Below are 17,602 nucleotides of genomic sequence, written 5' to 3' on the forward strand. Positions count from 1 at the left end.
CCCCCCTGAGCTTCCTCTTCTCCAGACTAAACAACCCCAGTGCCCTCAGCCTGGTGCCACCTGGAAGCTGACTGAAGGTGCGCTCGGTGCCTCCCCCAGAGCACTGATGACAATATCAGAGAAGTGGCCCCGTGGTGAGCCCTGGGGACGCCGCAGTCCAAGGGCTGTAAGCAGGCGCGGTGCTCTGTCCCCATCGTGCTCCTGCAGAGCTGGGGGCAGCTCGCTCCCCGCTGCGCACCCTCGGCTCCCCGCGCTGCTCCCTATGCTGCTGCGGCCAGCCTCCATCCCGCAGCATTGCTCCAGCAACCTGCCACCCCCGTTCCCATCCTTGCAGAGGAAGCAGAAAGCGCACGGCCAGGCCACCAGTTGCCGCAGCACCGCGTGCTCGTGGCAGCGTGGGCTCAGCGACCACCCCGGCACCGCCGGCTGGGATTTGTATGGCTGCACCAGCCGTGGGGGCGCTTGGCCCACGAGGAGCTGCCCGTGACTGCACCGGTGATCGCAGATTTGGGGGTGTTTGGGGCGCCCCCAGCTCCTGGGGCTGATGGCATGCGCTGCCCTGCGACCGAGGGGCGTTGGGTGAGGAGAAAGGACAGGCGGCATGTCCTAACGGGAACACTGCCCCCTCGCGCTTGTTTCCACTTTTTATTAGTTCCTAGATTAGAAAAAAAAAAAAAAAAAAGAGGAAATATAAATACACGTGGTCCTTTCTGCGCTGCTCACCGGGGGTCTCCCACGCGCGGCAGCCCCCAGACCACAGCAGTGGTAGCAGTGACACCAGGCAGCCCCGCTCCCCTCCCCGAGGCACCGTGGGCAGCGGCTTAGCAGCACCCCAGTGAGGCAGGAGCAGTGCTGCTAGCCCATTTTACCGATGGGGAAACTGAGGCAAGGCATTTACAGAGGCTGCCACGTGCCACCCACACAGCAGCTCCCAGCTCGTGGCCCCCACCCCAAAGGCAGCCCCCAGGGACTGTGGGTGCCCATCAGCGGAGGTGCCCAGGGTTGGGGTGCTCAGGGCTTTGAGCACCGTGAGCCCCAGGGGGAGATGTCCCCGTGCATGGCGGGGTGGGATGGGGTGGTCTTTGTGGGTCTGGTCCCCCCGAACTGCTCTGTGGCATTATGGACAGCACGGCTCGGTAACCGCACGATGCGAGCTGTGGGAGCCTCCCCAGGGACAAGGGGGGCTGCTGAGCCTTGGGGGGCAGAGGGACAGGAGCCGACAGCAGCGCCCGTGCCAGGGAAGGGAAGGAGCACGCTGCAGCAGTGCCCCCCACGGCCCGTGCCGATGTGCCTGGGGTACATGTGAGGAGAAACGACGGCTCCTACTGCAAAACTCGCCCCTCTCCTACCCAGCAAGGAAGGGTGGGTGCCCGCTGCAGCACAGGGAGGGTGGCACAGGGACGGGGGGGAGGCCCCACAGCTGCTGGTACCCAAGCGAGGGGACAGAGGAGGTGGCGAGGGGACAACGCGGTGCTGGCCGGGCAGGGTGACCCGAGGCCATCTTCAGACACCCCCCGGCACCTCTCCTGTACCAGTTCCTAACCCGGAGCTGGGGCACCTTGCTGGGGTGCGTGGTGGCCCCATGCCTGGGGCTGCGCCACCGCCACGCACCCAGCACACTGCACCAACCACCAGCCCTGCGCAGCCTGCGAGCGCCAGCCTGGCACGGGGAGGCGAGAGCACCCACGGTGCCAGGTCTAGCTTGGGCCCCGGCCCCGGTCCTGGCCGTGCATGAAGAAGCTCAGGGCCCCTTTACCACCAGCAGCAGGGGAACGGCCACACTCTGCCCCCCAGCATCCCCCAGGGCCAGGCTCAAGCCCTTGTCTGTGCTCCGTGTGCCGGGCACGCTGACAGTGTGCCGTGAGCGTGCCATGCTTGCTCCGGGGCGAGCTGGCTCTGCAGCAGTGTCCCAACGCACCACCAACACCACAGCAGGCCTGGGTCCCAAAACTGCTGTGCCATTCCCCCTCTGTCTGCTCCATCTGCAGAGACGTGCGCAGAGCTCTGCGCTTCTGCCAGCTCCTACTTGTACTTGGACAGGGCCTCCAGCGGCACCTGGAGCTGGGTGCAGGACATGAGCAGCGGGTGCACGGGGAGGAAGGGGCTGAAGGACTCCCCGTCCCGGTAGCAGGACAGGAGCCGCTCCTCCGTGTGCGTGCCCTGGTGCACGGTCAGCTCCTTCTTGTGGCTGAAGATCTTGCCACACTCGGTGCAGGGGTAGACCCGCTCCACCGTGTGGGTGAGGTGGTGCGTCCGCAGGTTGCCCTTGTACTTGAAGCTCTTCCCGCACTCCAGGCAGGTGAAGGGACGCTCGCCCGTGTGGATGCGCTTGTGCTTCATCAGCGTGGTCTTGAGGTTGAAGGTCTTGCCGCACTCGGGGCAGACGAAGGGGCGCTCGCCGGTGTGGATGCGCTGGTGGGTGATGAGCGTGCCCTTGCGGTTGAAGCTCTTGCCGCACTCGGTGCAGGTGAAGGGCTTCTCGCCCGTGTGGATGCGCTGGTGCTTGATCAGCTCGCCGTTGTGGCTGAAGCACTTGCCGCAGTCGGCACAGGCGAAGGGGCGCTCGCCCGTGTGGATGCGCTGGTGCCGCGTCAGGTCGCCGTTGCGGCTGAAGCTCTTCCCGCACTCGCTGCAGCCGAAGGGCCGGTCGCCGACGTGGATCTTCTGGTGCAGGATGAAGGTCTTCTTGGCGCAGAAGCCCTTGCCGCACTCGGCGCAGATGAAAGGCCGCTCGCCGCGGTGGATCTTCTGGTGCGTGATGAAGTTGGCCTTGCGGTTGAAGCTCTTGCCGCACTCGGTGCAGGAGAAGGGCTTCTCGCCCGTGTGGATGCGCTGGTGCAGGATGAAGGTCTGCTTGGAGCAGAAGCTCTTCCCGCAGACGGTGCACTCGAAGGGCTTCTCGCCCGTGTGGATGCGCTGGTGCCGCATCAGGTCGCCCTTCTGGCTGAAGCTCTTCCCGCAGACGGTGCAGGCGAAGGGCTTCTCCCCGGTGTGCACGCGCAGGTGGGTGATGAGGTTCCCCCGGTGCTGGAAGCTCTTCCCGCACTCGCTGCAGGCGAAGGGCCGCTCGGCACCGTGGCTGCGGGGCCGCCGGGCCGGCTCAGTGCCAGGTGCCGACGTGACTTTGTGCCCAGCGGTGCTCGCTGGCGGGACAGGAGCCGTGCCCGTCCCCACACAGAGCCCCCGGGGCTCGGTCACGCCGCCCCGCACCGGCTGCACCATCCACTGGCTGACACGGGGCGCAGCCTCCGGGCTTCTCTCCAGCAGAGCCACCTCTGGTTTCACGTCCTCTGGCTCCTCCTTGGGACGCTTCTCACCTTTGCCTTCGCCACCTACAAAGAGAAGAAAGAACCCGGCCACCACCGGCACAACGCAGAGCCAGGAGCTGCGCGTGGCCCTGCGCTCCTGGGAACCCGGCGCGGAGCTGAACCCATCGGCACAGGCACGGCACGGCTGCGGCACAGGGACAGCCCCGGGCATCACTGCTGGATGCAGCACTGCAACCACAGCCCAGAGCCACCGAGGCTGCCCAGGGGCTGCAGAGCCTCGGCTGTGGCACTGGGTTAGCGCTGCCGGGAGCCCCTTGGTGCGGGAGGAGCTGGAAGAAGCCATCGCACCCTTGGCACCGCAGCCAGGTAAAATGCCTCCCTCAAACATGCCCCCACGACCAGACACACGTGCAAACTCTCATCAAAAGCCAAAACTGTGCAGAGATTGCATTTGCAGTTTAGGGCTCGAAGGACCTGTTTTTTTGCTATCGTGGAACCCCCAGGGGACGTGTTCAGCCCCCTCCTGTAAAACAAACTGACAGCTGAGGCTGCCCGGACAAGACGGAGAGCAGCTCGGTGCTCCTCCAGGGGCGCACAAGGAGCAGTGCCCCCAGGGCTGGCAGTAGCACGGGGCCAGGGTCCCTCCCTGTGGATTTCTGCCAGGTTGGGGCAGAGGGAGGACAGCAGCACCCCCAGGCTCTCTGCCTGCCCAGCTGCTCCAGCCCTTGGCGCGGTGACTCCCAGCAGCAGCTGCGCACCCAGACGCAGCCCCCAGAGGCAGACACAAGCCGGGTCCCAGCCCCGCAGTGCTCACCTGCACCTGCGCCTCCTGGGTCACCCGGGCCCTGGGGACACCCGATGTACGCCTCCTCCTCCGGCTCCACCTTCACAATCACTTCGGGCTTGACATCGCCTGCGGGGGCAGAGGGCAGAGCTCTGGGGGCTGCGCTCGGCACACCCTGGGCACGGCCGCAGGCACCAGGGGCCGGATTCTGACCTCGGCTGGCAGCAGGGAGGGCAAGGGTGGGCGCTGCATGGCACCCGTGGGGTGTCACCATCCCCAGGACAGCACGGGACAGAGTGTCACCATCCCCAGGACTGCACGGGGCAGCTGCCTACAAAGGCACCGAGGGGCAGAGCAGGGAGCGTGACCCCATGGCACAGCCCCGGGCACCCCCATGTGCCCAGCCCCACTCACAGGCAGTGGGGTCGGGGGGCTCCTCCTTCTCCCGTGGGCAGCAGTCACCGTAGGAGTCGTCCTCAGGCTCGGTTTTGATGACAACCTCTGTTTTGATGCCTGTGGAAGGAAGCACCCGGCCCACACGTCCTGCTCTGGGGACGGACAGGGCCGTGCCGCTGCCGCCCGCTGCCGCCGGGTCCCCGCTCCGCAGGCACTGGGTGCAGCGAGCTCGGTGCCTCCTGCAGCCAGAACCCTGGGGAACCACGGGGCTGCACCAGATGCAGGTCACTGAGGCTCCAAAGCACCCATCAATATTAAACTATCGTTATCTTACTAAGTTAAATACTATTAAATACTCGTTACGCAGGGAAGGGAACTGCTGCTTTTCCTGCAGGAGGCAGTTCCCGGTTCCCGAAGGGCGCGGGGCATGCCCCGTCCCAGCACAACCCCTCTGTGCAGCACCCTGCTCCGCGTCACTTACTGGTGCTGGGGACACCGGGGATGCTGGGGACACTGGGGATGCCGGGGGCAGCAGCCCCCGCCCCTGGGCCCTGGGGGTACCCGATGGCCGACTCGTCCTCCGGCTCCGTTTTCACCACAATCTCGTGCTTCACACCAGCCCAGCCCTTTCCTGGGGAAGAAAAAGCCAAATTTGGGTTCCCTGGACGTGCGAGCAGACAGCAGCCAAGCAATGCTGCCACGCGCTCCGTGGCGCTGGGATGGGCACAGAGGGGACAAAACCTCCCCCGGGGGGAACGGAGACCCCCAGCACCACCCAGCCCAGGCAGCGACAACCCCAGCGGCTCCCTGCTGCCCAGCGAGGGTCCTCACCCACCGACCCCCCCCAGCAAACCGCTCCGCTGGGCCCTGGGGGCAGCAGGCATGGGCTGCCTGCCCGGGGGTCCCACGGCTCACCTGCACCGCGGGGGCCAGGGACTCCCCTGCGCCCCCCGCCCCGGGGGTCCCCCACGAACGGCTTCTCCTCCGGCTCCATCGCCGGGGGTCTCGGGGTCCCGCCAGGAAATCCTGCCCGAGGGACAGGACAGCCGCCTGCAGCCGCGCTGCTCCCTGCGAACGCCTGCAGAGAGACCCCAGGCAGAAGTCACCCTTTGTGCCAAACTGGCCCCAAAATGCAAGCAGCAAAGCAGCACCACTGACAGCTGGGGACTGGGGGGGCTCGGGCACAGGGGGGCTCCGGAGATCTCCAAGCTGCTTCTCCTGACGGCTGATTCCTCCCCTCCCCTTCCATCCTACCCCTTCCCCTCCCCTCTGCCTTCAGGGAGTTGCTGCTTTCAGCAGGGGCAGGCACAGGAGGAGGAGGAGGAAGAGGAAGAAGAGGAAGACCGACATGGGGGCTACGACAGCACAGAGCAGCCCAGGACAGGGCTCGGTCACTCTGCCCGTGCCCCCACCTCCCTCCTCACAGCCCAGCAGCAGCGGCACAAGGTCACAGCCGAGGCACACGGCGGGGCCGGAGGGGAAGGAGGAACCCGGCAGGAGGAACCGGGAGAAAACCCTGCGGAGTTCGGAGGCGGCTGCGCCCCATGAAGCCGGCAAGCTTTCCTCGGCTGCTGGGCACAGTTTTCACGAAGGCACGGCGACGCGGTAGATGCAATCTCAGTGGAATTTGACACGCTGCCACAAGCAGCGCCGGGGCAGCCCCAGAGCAGGTGAGGAGCCGCTGGGGACACCCCCGTGGTGAGGGTCGGCGTCCCCAGGCACCCCCAGGCACCCCCAGGCACGATGCGCTCAGGCGCCCTCCTGAGCAGGATGCAGTGGCAGCGCCCAGGGGGGATGCGGCTGCGTCCTGGCAGAGCCGCCGCCGGGCCCCACATGCCTGTGAAGGGGTCTCCAGCATCACTCCCGACCCCGTCCTGCCGAGCTGCACGTGCAGCAGACCTCCAGAGCAACGCGTGCTGGGCACCCCGGGGACGCTCCCTGCTCATGCAGCACCCCAAGGGCAGCTTCCCGTATTCACCATGTCCTACCCGGACTTTCCCTCCGACACACCCGGCCCCACATGCTACCACTCCTCAAGAAGCTCTCCGCGCCTCAGGGCACCCGGTGCTGCCACCGCCTTTGTTGGCCAAACGCTCTGTGCCCAGGGGGCCTCTGGCAAACTGCACGTAGCCACAGAGCGAGCTGGAGCTGGAGCTGGAGCTGAAGCAGGGGCAGCAGCAGGAGCAGGGTCCTCGTCCCCCATCCCGCCAGCCCCGTGCCCCGTCCTGAACCTTGCTTTCCCTCCCACTTGGTGCCACGTCCCTGCGGTGCAGAGCGTGTCCTGCCTTCCACCTAACCGCAGCACCGGGAGCCACCGGGCAGAGCGTGAGCCGAGGCAGGACCTGCTGCCGTGGCCGCTGCCCACCCGCGCCAACGCCGCCCCGCAGCCAGCCCAGCACCAGTGCTCCGAGCCAAGAGGACCTGGCGCCGCCGGGGATGCCCGGAGGTGGCACGGGGCCGGGAGGGCGCGCGGGCAGGCACGGAGCTCAGCCGGGGCTGGAGGGAGCAGGGTGCAGGGGTTGTCCAGCTCAGTGCTGCTTTCAAACAAGAGAGGGGTTGTTCCGGGGGGGCTCTCCCCGAGGTGCCCCCCACCCCCTGCTAGCTCGCGCGCTGGCGCTGGCACAAGCCCGTCCTGGGGCCGGGGCATTTCGGATGAGCTCCAGCAGGCGCCAGCCAGGGCCGGGCACGGGTTCTGCCCACGTTACCTGCGCCCCTCGTAGCGCAGCCCGGTGCCTCTCCCGCCCCACATCCATCCCCCCCAGCACCTCCCGGTGCCCCGGGACAGCGCCCGGTGCCGCGCCGCAGCGCCCGGACCCCCGCCCGTCCCCTCCCCGCTCCTTCGTGCCAGGCCCTGGGGGCAGCAGGGTCCCAAGGCAGCGCAGCCGGTGCCGAGCCGTGCCGTGCCAAGCTGTGCAGAGCCGTGCCGAGCCGTGCCGTGCCGTGCCGAGCCGTGCCGAGCTGTGCGGAGCCGTGCCGTGCCCGCGGCTCTCACAAAGCCGTGCCCGCTGCCGGCAGAGCCGCGCGGGGCGGACGGGGGCAGGCGGCTGGCGCAGGGGGCGCCGCTCGTAGCGGGGGCACGGCCCCAGCCCCACCGGGGACCGGCGGCACCGGCGGGCGGCGAGCCCCGAGCACGCACCGCAAGCGGCGATTTGCGGTACTAACGGGTATTCCTCGGGTCTGGCGGGGTACGCCCCACGGAGGGGTCGCACGCCGCTGGCTCCGAGCGCCCACCCGGGGCCGGACAGCAGCGGGGGGGGGCCCGGGGGCCGGGGGGGGCGGCGGGTGCCGGAGCCCCCTGGCGCCGCCCCGGGTACCCTCGGGCCCCGCTTCCCCCCCCGCGGCACCGGCCCCGTCCTGGGCTCCCCGTGCCCCCCCGGCGCCCCCCGTTTTTTTTTGGGGGGGGGTCGCACGAGCGGCACCCGCACCGCGCGCACCGCGCTCCAGCCCCGCGGTCCCAGCGCACCGCGCACGACGGGCACCGGGGCTGGGGCGGAGGGGGGTGGGGGGGGTGCGCGCCCCCCCGGTTCTCCCTCCGGTGCCCCCCCCCCCGAACCCCGGCCGGCCCCGTGCCCCCCGCCCCGCTCTCACCGGCGGCGCTCAGAGGGGCGGCGGCTCGGGCATCGCCGCCGATGGCCGCCGACCGCGGGACCGCACCGGGGCGGGCGCACGGGGCGAGGCAGACAAAGGGCCGCCCCGCTGCACGCCGGGAGTTGTAGTCCGCCCCGCCGCCCCCCCCGGTACCGGCACCGCCCCGCCGCCCCCCCCCCGGCACCGCCCCGCCGCCCCCCCGGTACCGGCACGGCACCGGCACCGGCACCGCCCCGGCGCGCCTCAGCCCTCCGCAGGGCACCGGGGGGGACTCGGGGGGAGGCTGGAGCCTGGCCGGAGGGGGGCTCGCCGGGGGGGGACTCACCGGGGGGGGCTCACCGCGGGGCTCAGCCGCTGCTGCCACGGGCAAAGGGGCCGGGTCCGGGGAGCGCGGTGCGGCGTGCTGCCCCGGGGCTGGCGGCCCACAGAGCCTGGAAGCAGCGAGTGCCACCCCCTGCCCCCCCCCTGCCCCCGGGCGGGGAACGGGACCGGGGGCTGCGCTCGGGCCCTGGCGCTTCGTCCCCGCCGCTCCCTCACGGTCCCTCTCTGCCCCTGCTCCCCGCGGGGTCCCTCCCACGGGATGCCGTCCTTCCCAAACTGATCCCTCGTGGGCTGCCCACAGGCAGCAGCTCCTCAAGAACTGCTCCCCCACGGCTCCGTCCCACGGGGTCCATCCCCCAGGAGCAAACTGCTCCAGTACGGGTCCCCCACGGGCGGCAGCTCCCCCCAGACCCCTGCTCCTGCGGGGGCTCCTCTCCACGGGCAGCACAGCGGGGACCTGCCCACGACACCCGTGCAGGCAGCGCACACCGGGACACCACTGCAGCCCCCAGCCCTGGTCCCATCTCCCCACAGACCCTGGGGCCGGGGCCACCTCCCCTCCCTTCTACCCACCTGGAAATGGGGACGCAGGGGGGGGCACAGGGTGCGGGACCCCCTGGGAGAGCCCCCGGACACTGGTAGGGCTGGGAGGTGGCTACAGAGGGGCAGGCAGCACGAGGGCTCCTGCACCCCGAAATTGCTGGTCCAGCTCAGAGCAGGGCACGCTGCGGAGGCACCGGCACGGGGCTGCGCACGTAGGAGGAGAGAAATAACAACGGTAACACAAGTAGGATGGCGGAGGAGAGGATGAGCAAGAGCCTCCTGCCCCGGGGCTTCTCACCCTGCCGTACCCAGCTGTGTGGGCACTGGGGCTGGCGCGGGGACATCTCCCCACCAGCTCCACCACGCGTCCCTCGGAGCGGGGAAGGGCAGCCAGGCACAGGGCTCGGCAGGCACCCAGAGGCTGCCCCCACCGTGGTTGTTTCCTGGCCTCAGTGCTGGGAGCGAAGCCTCGGGCGTAACTTGGCCGAGGCGTTGCATCAGGGGCCGGCTGCAGCTCCCTGCCCCACGGAGGAATTTTGGGTCCTGTTGCTCTGTCACATTCTGCACTCCTGGGCATGAAGCTGGAGCCAGGGTGTCCTCCTGAGCAGCTGGGGTGACACCAGGGCACAGATGACAGCCAAGCGACTGGGTCGGCTTTGGGACGGTGGCACGCTCCCAGCCAGAGGGCAGCAGGCACCCAGGAGGGGACAGGGAGCAGCGAGGTGACAGAAGGAAAGAGGGGGAAGCGGCCAAATACCATTGAGGAGCCTGGGAGCAGGGCCAGCAGGAGCAGGACCGGAGCCAGAAGACGCCCGTCCTGCCCCTGCCACGCTGCTGAATGTGGCCAAGCCGTCACCTCCCACAGGCTCCAGGCATTTAAGTCCACACGTGGAGCCAGCCGCTGTGCCAGTGAGCCAGGTTTTGTGAACATCAACCCCCAGAAATGGGGCCAGGGCCAAGCCTGGGTCGCGCCGGCTCCCTGCCAGCTCCGGCGCAGCTGCACCGTGACTGCTGCCCCGCGTGGCCCCGCGCTCCCAGCGGTGCCGACCTGCAGGTCCTCACGCTGTGTCCTCGTGTGGCTACAGCCATGTGCAGCGGGCACCCGTCCTGCTGCACCGCAGCGTTTTGGGACCAGCACCCGGCTGCCTTCACCGCCACCGCCGTGCTCCATCCACTCCTGGCAGCGCTGTGGAGGAGGGCGCTCGCACCCACGACAGCCCCGGGATCAGTTTCTCTGTTTTTGCAGTTTCTCTGATTGGCCATTATTCTACCGCCAGTAAAAACGAAAATTATGGTGCCATCCACTGAGCTTGGTACCACAGCACGGCCAACAGCAGCAGAGCTCCGGCTGGCAGAGGGAGCAAACGCCCTCCGCGAGACGTCCGCGGTGCGCGGCAGTGCTGCAGCGAGCGCGTGCTGCTGGGAGCACTGCGGCTCCCGAGGGAAAAGGCCCCACCGCTGCGGCTGGATTAACGCGGAGATTGATCAGGTCTTTGTCTGAGCTCGCACGTGCCCTGAGACCAGCAGGATGTGAGCACTGCACAGCCTCCTGCGCCTGAGCAGGTGGCGCTTGGCCGCGGTCCCTGGGATGCGCGGCTGCAGCGAGGACAGCGTCCCGGCTCCGCAGGCCCCAGGGCCCTGGGGACACCCAGTAGCAGGGGCTGTGGCAGGGGCTGGCCCCGGGGTTGGGGGGGGCACAGCAGGGGGTGCAGAACAGCCGTGCCCCCTGGGAGCGCTGCATGGGGCCAGCGTGGGATGCTGGCCCCGCTGGGCTGGGTGGCGGCAGGATGCAGGGCGGTGATGCTGGAGCAGCCCGGAGGCGTCGCGCTCCCAATGGCACCCAGGAGGCAACGCAGGGTCCCGCTCAGAGCCACCCATCGACCGCTCGGTGCTGCTCAGGCTTCGGCGCATCCTGGTGGCTCCGCAGAGGGGAGCAGCACCCCCGAGCAGGTCCCCCCAGCACCGTCCTGCCCCATCCCAGCAGCAAGGAGCCACACACCACACAGGGCAAAACGAGCACCCCCAAGGTGCTGCAGGACAAGCCCATGCCAGCAGCAGCCCCAGCGCAGCCCTGGGACGCCCCAGAGCAGGGGATGCCCCCGGGACCCGCGCCTCCTCTCGGGGCAGCTCAGGGGGTGGCGGGGTGGTGCCCCACGGGAGGCTGCTCCTCGCCCCAGCTCTCACCGAGGGCCAAGCCCCTTTTAGGGCAGCAGACCCGAGGCGCCAGGAAGGCTGCTTGTCCCTGGGTGTCCCCAGACCCTGCTAAGTCAAGTATCAGCACTGCCGCACCTACGTGGGGCCCCACGGCCCAAAATGCCACAGGCCTTGGGCCGGCGCGGGCACCCCACGCACCCAGGAACCGCGGCTGGGGGCAGAGGGCTGCACAGCTGGGCACCACAAGCCGCGCTCAGCCTTGCTCAAGGGCAGGAGCCAGGAGCCTTGGCACATCCTCCGGAGCCACCTGCATCCTCTTCCTCCCTGCAGTCAGCAAACGTGCCCGCCCGGGGCTGCGAGCCGGTGGCGCTTGGCCAGCCACTTCCAACCCGCTGCTCCATGCGCCCGCGCCTCCCTCGCTGGCTGGCACCCTGGCAGGACGCAGAGGAGCAGCAGGCACGGTCGCGGCGCAGCTCCTGGAGCTCACGGAGCATCAGGCACCCTGAGGGCAGGGGCACGGCCCGGCATGGGCACTGCTCACCGCAGCCTCCCCGGTGCCCCTCACCTCCGCGGCCATCCAGGAACGGAGACGCCTGGGGCTCCCGGCAGCGATGCAGCGGGGACCAGGCGAGGCAGGGCACAGCAGCCAGGAGCAGGCAGCAAACCCCTCACCCCTCCCTGCATCGCTCCTGCTCCTCTCCATCCACCCGGCCCGGGGGGCACCGGTTCACCCAAACAGCCACGTGTCTGCAAAAGGATTTTATTAAGCTACGAAAATACACAAATCATCCTAATAATTGACACCATGCCCCATGACTTAAAGTAGACGCCATCCCAGGTGACGGTACCCAAGGGAAAAGCCACCGTCCCGTCCCCCAGGCCAGGAGCCCACCCGGGCAGTGCCAGCAGCGGGTCCCTGCCTTGGTGACCGGTAGGAGAGGACAGAGGGGAGCAGCACGCAGAGCCTCACGGCGCACCCGATGAAGCCTGCCTTCACCCCAGGGGCCACGGAGGAAGCACGCAGCACCACACAGCAGTTCCTAGGAAGGCGCACCCCAAAGGCCCAACCGCAGGGTTTGGCCACAAGCCCGGAGGGGCTGGGCAGCACACAGCTTGTCCGAGAGGGGAAAACCCTCCCTGGGGGAGCACCGGCCGGATCCTGCACCAGGGCTGCACCGCTCCCGTGGCACAAGCACCTTTCCCCGAGGCCGGCACAACGCAGCTCGCGGAACAGCAGCACTCCTGCCCTCCCGAGCTGCGGCACGAGCCTGCCGAGGCCGGGCGCAGGCTGGGAGCCGTGGTGCAGGCTCCAGCCACGCAGCCGGTGCTCAGTCACACTCTGTGAGTTGCTCAGAGCCCGTGCGAGAGCTGTGTGCCAGTGCTGCAGGAGCAGGGCAGGCACCGGAGCCCCGGACACCTGCGCTGCAGGACACACGGACAGCGGGGTGCACGGATGGATGGACACCTCTCCATGCCAGGCTCTGGCAGGCGAGCGGCCCAGCCGGCTGCGCTCTCCCAGCACCAGCGGGGCTGCCAAACCCCCGCCACCCCGCTGGCTGCACGGGGAGCAAAAGCTCCCGGAGCGCAGCACAGCCAGGAAGGGCCCCCCCAGCTCCCGGGCCTGGGAAGGGGGCGATGCCGGTGAGCGGGGCTGGGGCACACAGCGGGACTGGAAGCGCGTCTGGTGCCGTGCAGTGCGGGCAGCCCCAGGGACCGGGGGCATGGGGTCCTCGTCCTGCCCCTCGGTGTTGATCCTGATGCGGAGGCCAGCCCGCTCTCCTTCACCGAGGTGGGGTCTGCAGCAGCCGGCACTCAGGCCGGGGGTACCCTGTTCAGGGCCCCCCTCCCATGGTCCCAGCCTCCCCCAGGCAGGGCCACATCCTGGGGGGCTGCTCGGGAGTGGGAGAGGCTGTGGCCTCCCCAAAGCGGCCACAGGAGCCCCCCCTTACTTGCACTGCACAGCCCCGAGCTGCTGGGGTCAGGAGGTAGCTCAAGGTCCTGGGAACGGGGCAGGGGTCCTGGGTGCTGCCCCCCAGCGCCCCCAGCCCAATGCGGGCAGCCAGGGGCTGGGTGGCAGCAGGGAGCCAGCCCTGCGAGCAGGGCCCAGGGCTCAAAGCTCCCCTCTGCCCTGCCAGCCGGGGGCACAGCAGCACGGGGTCTTTCCAGCTCGGCTGCAGCCGCCCAGGCTCCACGCTCCCGTCGCTCTCCTGGCTTTGAGCACAGACGAGGACACGAAGACACCCGGGCAGCTCCGCCGGCTGCCAGGAGGCTGCTGCTTCCCAGCCCCGCCTGGGCACCAGGGGAAGCACCCAGGGTGGGAATTCCTTGAGGTCCTGAGGGGTCAGGGTGAAGTCCCAAGCCACGTTTGAGAGCTACGGCCGCCCGTCCGGCGGGTCGCCCCCCGTGCCGAAGGTCCCGCTGTCTCCATGCGCCCGCAGGTGCAGGAGCAGCTTGCTCTTGGAGCTGAAGCCCAGCCTGCACTGGGCGCAGGCGAAAGTCTTGTAGCGCCGGTGGAGCTTCTTGTGCGTGATGAGGTTGGCCTTGTTGCAGAAGGCCTTGTCGCACTGGGCGCAGGCGTAGGGCCGCTCGCCCGTGTGCACGCGCTGGTGCACCAGCAGGTTCCCGCTGCGGCTGAAGCTGCGGCTGCAGACGGGGCACTTGTGGGAGCGCTCGGGCGCGTGGCTGCGCTGGTGGATCATCAGGCTCTCCTTCCAGCTGAAGCTGCGGTTGCAGCGCCCACAGACGAAGGGCCGCTCCTCGACGTGGGTGGCCCGGTGCCGGCTCAGGCTGGCCTCGTCCTCGAAGCGCTTCTCGCACTCGGGGCACTGGCGTGGCGCGGCGGCCGCGTGCTCCTGGCGGTGCGCCTGCAGGTCCCGCTTGTGGCGGAAGCGCCGGCCGCAGAGCGCGCAGGGGTAGCCGCCCTCGCCCACGTGGCAGGCCCGGTGCCGCAGCAGGTCCCCTCGCAGGCAGAAGGTGCGGCCGCACTCGGCGCAGGCGTGCCGGTGTCGGCCCCGGTGCTTCTTGTGCGTCAGGAGGTTGCGGTGGTGCTGGAAAACCTTCCCGCAGGCTGCGCACTCGTGGGTGGGCGCCGGGCCGAGGTGCTCGCCCTGGTGCGCGCCCAGGCTGGCCGCGTCCTCGAAGTTCTCCCCGCAGGTGCCGCAGATGAGGAGCCCCCCGGCCGCCGCCGGCTCCAGCGGCCGCTCGCCCTGCTCCCACGCCCCCATCCTCCCGGGGGAGCCCCAGGTCCCTGCCTCGCACCAGCCAGGGCACAGAGGGGGGCACCCCAGCTCCTCGGCACCCCCGGCCAGCGGCGCAGGTGGGACCGAGCGTCCCTCGTCACTGTCCCCAGGCGGGTCCTCGCCAGCCGTCCTGCCCCGGGCAGCTGCAGGGAGCGGAGGCACAGCATCAGGGAATTGTCCCAGCAGTGTCCCCACAGCCCAACGAAGCCGCCACGTGGGCAGCACCACCCCCTCACCTGGGCGCAGCGCTGCAGCCTCCCCTCGCCCCTCTGGTGCCACGGGGTGGGGGCCCTGGGGAAGGCCAAGCTGCGACGCCCCCACCTCTGGCTGGAGCCGCCGGCCTCACGGCACAGCTCGGGGCTCCTGCCCACGACGCACGGAACCTGCCCCAGCTTCCAGCCCGCTGTCCCCAGGCACCAGGGGGGCTGCGCCCCACGTCACTCACCAATGCCAGCAGTGTTGGGAGTTGCTCCATCCCCATCACCAGGGGGAGCCCCCCCGCACGACTCCTCCTCAGGCTCCATTTTGTGGATGAGCTTGGATGAGACGTCAACAGAGCCTGCGTGGGGGAGAGACCCCTCAGTATCCCCCGGAGCATACCCGGGGAGTGTCTCCGCCACCAGAGACCCCGGGGACATGCCAGGGGTGCCAACAGTGCCACCCAAAGCTGCTGGTGCCAGCCCCAGCAGTGGCACCGAAGCTGGGAGCAGTGGGGCTGGGGTGCCCAGAGCGCTGCCCACGCGCATTTTTGGCCAGCCCGGGCCCCGGCACGGCTCCTCCTTACCCAGGCAGGCGACCAGGTCGTAGTTGTCCATCATCACCTCCTGGTACAGCTCCCGCTGCCACGCCGCCAGCTCTACCCACTCCTCGGGGGAGAAGTAGATGGCCACGTCCTCAAACGCCACTGCAGCCTGGAAAGCAAAGCCGGGGCTGAGGGGCCCGGGGGTCCGGCGGCTCCATCCCCGCCCGCTGCTCCCGGCGGGATGTGGCACCTGCAGTGCCCGGGGGACACGCGGGGCCGTGGCGTGTCATGGTTCCCGGAGCATCCCCATCCCACCCCATCCCCATCCCCATCCCCGTCCCCACCCGCGGGCCGCCCGCACCCCGGCCGGGCAGGGTCTGTGCGCTCCGCACGCAGGGCACGGCACAGCCCGGCCCGCAGCTACCGGGCCAGAACCGGGCACCGGGACGAGAAGGAGCTGCCCCGGGGACCGGCCCCCCCGGGGCTCCCCCCGCCTGCCCCTCCCCTCCCCTCCCGGGCGCGGGGTCCCGCGGGCCGCACCCGCTGCATCGCTGCCGCGGGCGGGAGGTGGCGGCACCGGGAGCCTCCGGCTCGGGGCGGCCACGCCGCGATGGCGCCGGCGGAGCCACCACCGGGGCGGGCCCGGAAGGGGACGGCGGGGGCGGAGCGGGGCGGGGCGGGGCGGGGAGCACCGGGCGGTGTCAGCACCGGGGAGCACCGGCACCGGGGAGCATCAGCCGCGGGGAGCACCGGCACCGGGGCGCACCGGCACCGGGCGGCGTCAGCACCGGGGGCGCATCGCGCGCGGGGAGCATCGCGCGCGGGGAGCACCGGCACCGGGCGCCCCCCCGGCCTGCTCGCCGCTACCGATCCGGTGCTCCCCCGGCGAGGCCGGGTGCCGTTCCGGGCCTCGCCGCCCCGCAGCCGCCGCTTTGGGCAGGCGGGGACCCCGCTGCGCCGCCCCGGTGGCGGCAGGGAGAGCCCCCGGTACTGGCGGTCCTGGCACCGATAGCGGCGGTGCCGGCACCCGGGCCGTGGGAGAGGCCGGAGCAGGCGGCGGCCGGGCCCCGTCCTCGCCAGCAGCGCCCTCCCCGGCTGCGCACCCCGGGATCCGCGCCCGGCCCCGGCCGCTGCCCCCCGGCCCTCGGAGGTGCCGGAGCCGCGCTGCACGGGGAGCCCGGGGGTTACCGGTGCCCGCAGGAGCCCGCTGCGAGAAACGGCCCGCGTCGGGCTCCGGGGCCGGCAGAGCCCTGCCCTGCCCGCAGCCCTGTCCGGGAGCCCCCCGCGCCCCCAGCTCCGGGCCCGGAGCACGCAGCCCCCCCTCCCCGGGCGCTTCCCCCCGCAGCCCCCGCAGCACTGTCAGCACCGCCCCGCTCGCAGACAGGGAAACTGAGGCACGCGGCTGCTGCACCACGGGGCTGGGGGACAGCGGCACGGCCCCCGCGCGGAGCCAGGAGCCTCCTGCCCCCGGGGGGGCCGTGTCCGCGTCCCGACACCGCAGGGTGGGCTCCCCCCGGCACCACAGTGCTGCGCTGGTGAGGTTTTGAGGTGCGCAGTTATTGGGGGTGTCTGGGTTACGGGGGGTACGCAGTTATTGGGGTGCGGGGCTATGCCCAGTTTATTCACAGTGTGCAGGTTATCGTGATGCCAGGTTACTGGGGTGCACAGCTTTTGGGTTGCCCGGATATTGGGAACCATGGTTATTGGGCTGCTGGGTTATTGGGGTGCCCCATTATTGGGGTGCGGGGTTATTGGGATGGGTTTATCAGGGTGCTTGAGTTATTTAGGTGCCCAGTTACTGAGGTGCCTGATTATTGGGATGCTGGGTTTTTTTGGGTGCTGGGTTATTGGGGTGACCAATTATTGAGGTACTGAGTTATTGAGGTGCCTGGTTATTGGGGGTGCCTCATTATTGGGGGTGTCTGATTATTGGGGTACTGGGTTATTGGGGTGCCTGATTATTGGGGTGTGGGGTTATTGGGGTATCTGATATTGGGTCACCCGATTATTGGGGTGCCCACCTTGCAAGGCAGCACAGCCCCAAGGCGCAGGGGGTGCAGCCCCGCTGGGAGCCATGGTCCCGACACAGGGTGGGCGGCAGCATCCAGAGGGGGCCGCAGGGACCCGACCCTCACAAAGGCTGGAGCAGAGGGCGGCGTTACCCCGTGCCGCTGTGTTCCCGATCCCTTTTAGCATTGACCGCACAATCGGCAGAGAAGGCAGCACAGAGCCCAACGCACCCCCAGGAACCAGGGGGGTCCTCGTCCCCGCGCCCCCTCCCGGACCCCCATCAGGTGGGGACCGGGCTGCAGCGGCAGAGCAGAACGGGAAGCTGCGCGCCTGCCCCGGCAGGTGTCACCCGACAAGAAAATAAATCGTCTTTCACAAGTAGGGCAAACGTCTAAAAATGTTGCCTGGGAGGTACATGAGCCGCAACAAGAGGAAAATGAGCGCGTGAGGTTCCCGGGGAGGGCAGGAAAGTTTCCGCAGGGCACCAAGGACCCGGAGCAGCGGGGCGCAGGCTGCAGTGGGTGCCCAACAGGCCCTGGCCGTGCAGGGCTGCAGA

The 17,602-nt window shown here is 69.8% G+C and overlaps 1 protein-coding gene across 1 annotated transcript; it reads right to left on the reverse strand.

Moving 5' to 3' along the window:
- Positions 1 to 809: 809 nt before the first annotated feature.
- On the reverse strand, positions 810 to 15,687 carry LOC310895572 (uncharacterized protein). The gene is made up of 10 exons (XM_083827042.1): positions 15,577 to 15,687; positions 15,079 to 15,205; positions 14,740 to 14,853; positions 13,429 to 14,437; positions 13,005 to 13,266; positions 5,365 to 5,527; positions 4,931 to 5,080; positions 4,468 to 4,566; positions 4,084 to 4,182; positions 810 to 3,332 (listed from the first exon to the last, which is right to left on the reverse strand). Exons 1-10 carry the CDS (start codon positions 15,583 to 15,585, stop codon positions 2,023 to 2,025), a joined length of 3,342 nt encoding a protein of 1,113 aa, XP_083683168.1. The 5' UTR covers positions 15,586 to 15,687; the 3' UTR covers positions 810 to 2,022.
- Between the last annotated feature and the right edge of the window lie 1,915 nt (positions 15,688 to 17,602).

The sequence above is a fragment of the Anser anser genome (genome assembly GCF_964211835.1).
Source record: "Anser anser genome assembly, chromosome: 2".
Lineage (NCBI taxonomy): Eukaryota > Metazoa > Chordata > Aves > Anseriformes > Anatidae > Anser > Anser anser.

What these genes read in the sequence shown, in the direction of transcription:
- LOC310895572 (XM_083827042.1), bottom strand. An exon ending in CTCGGGGCTGTGCAGTGCAA is followed by an intron (nt 5,528 to 13,004) that starts GTAAGGGGGGGC and finishes GTCTCTCTGCAG; the next exon opens with GCGTTCGCAGGGAGCAGCGC. An exon ending in CCCTGGCCCCCGCGGTGCAG is followed by an intron (nt 5,081 to 5,364) that starts GTGAGCCGTGGG and finishes TTTCTTCCCCAG; the next exon opens with GAAAGGGCTGGGCTGGTGTG.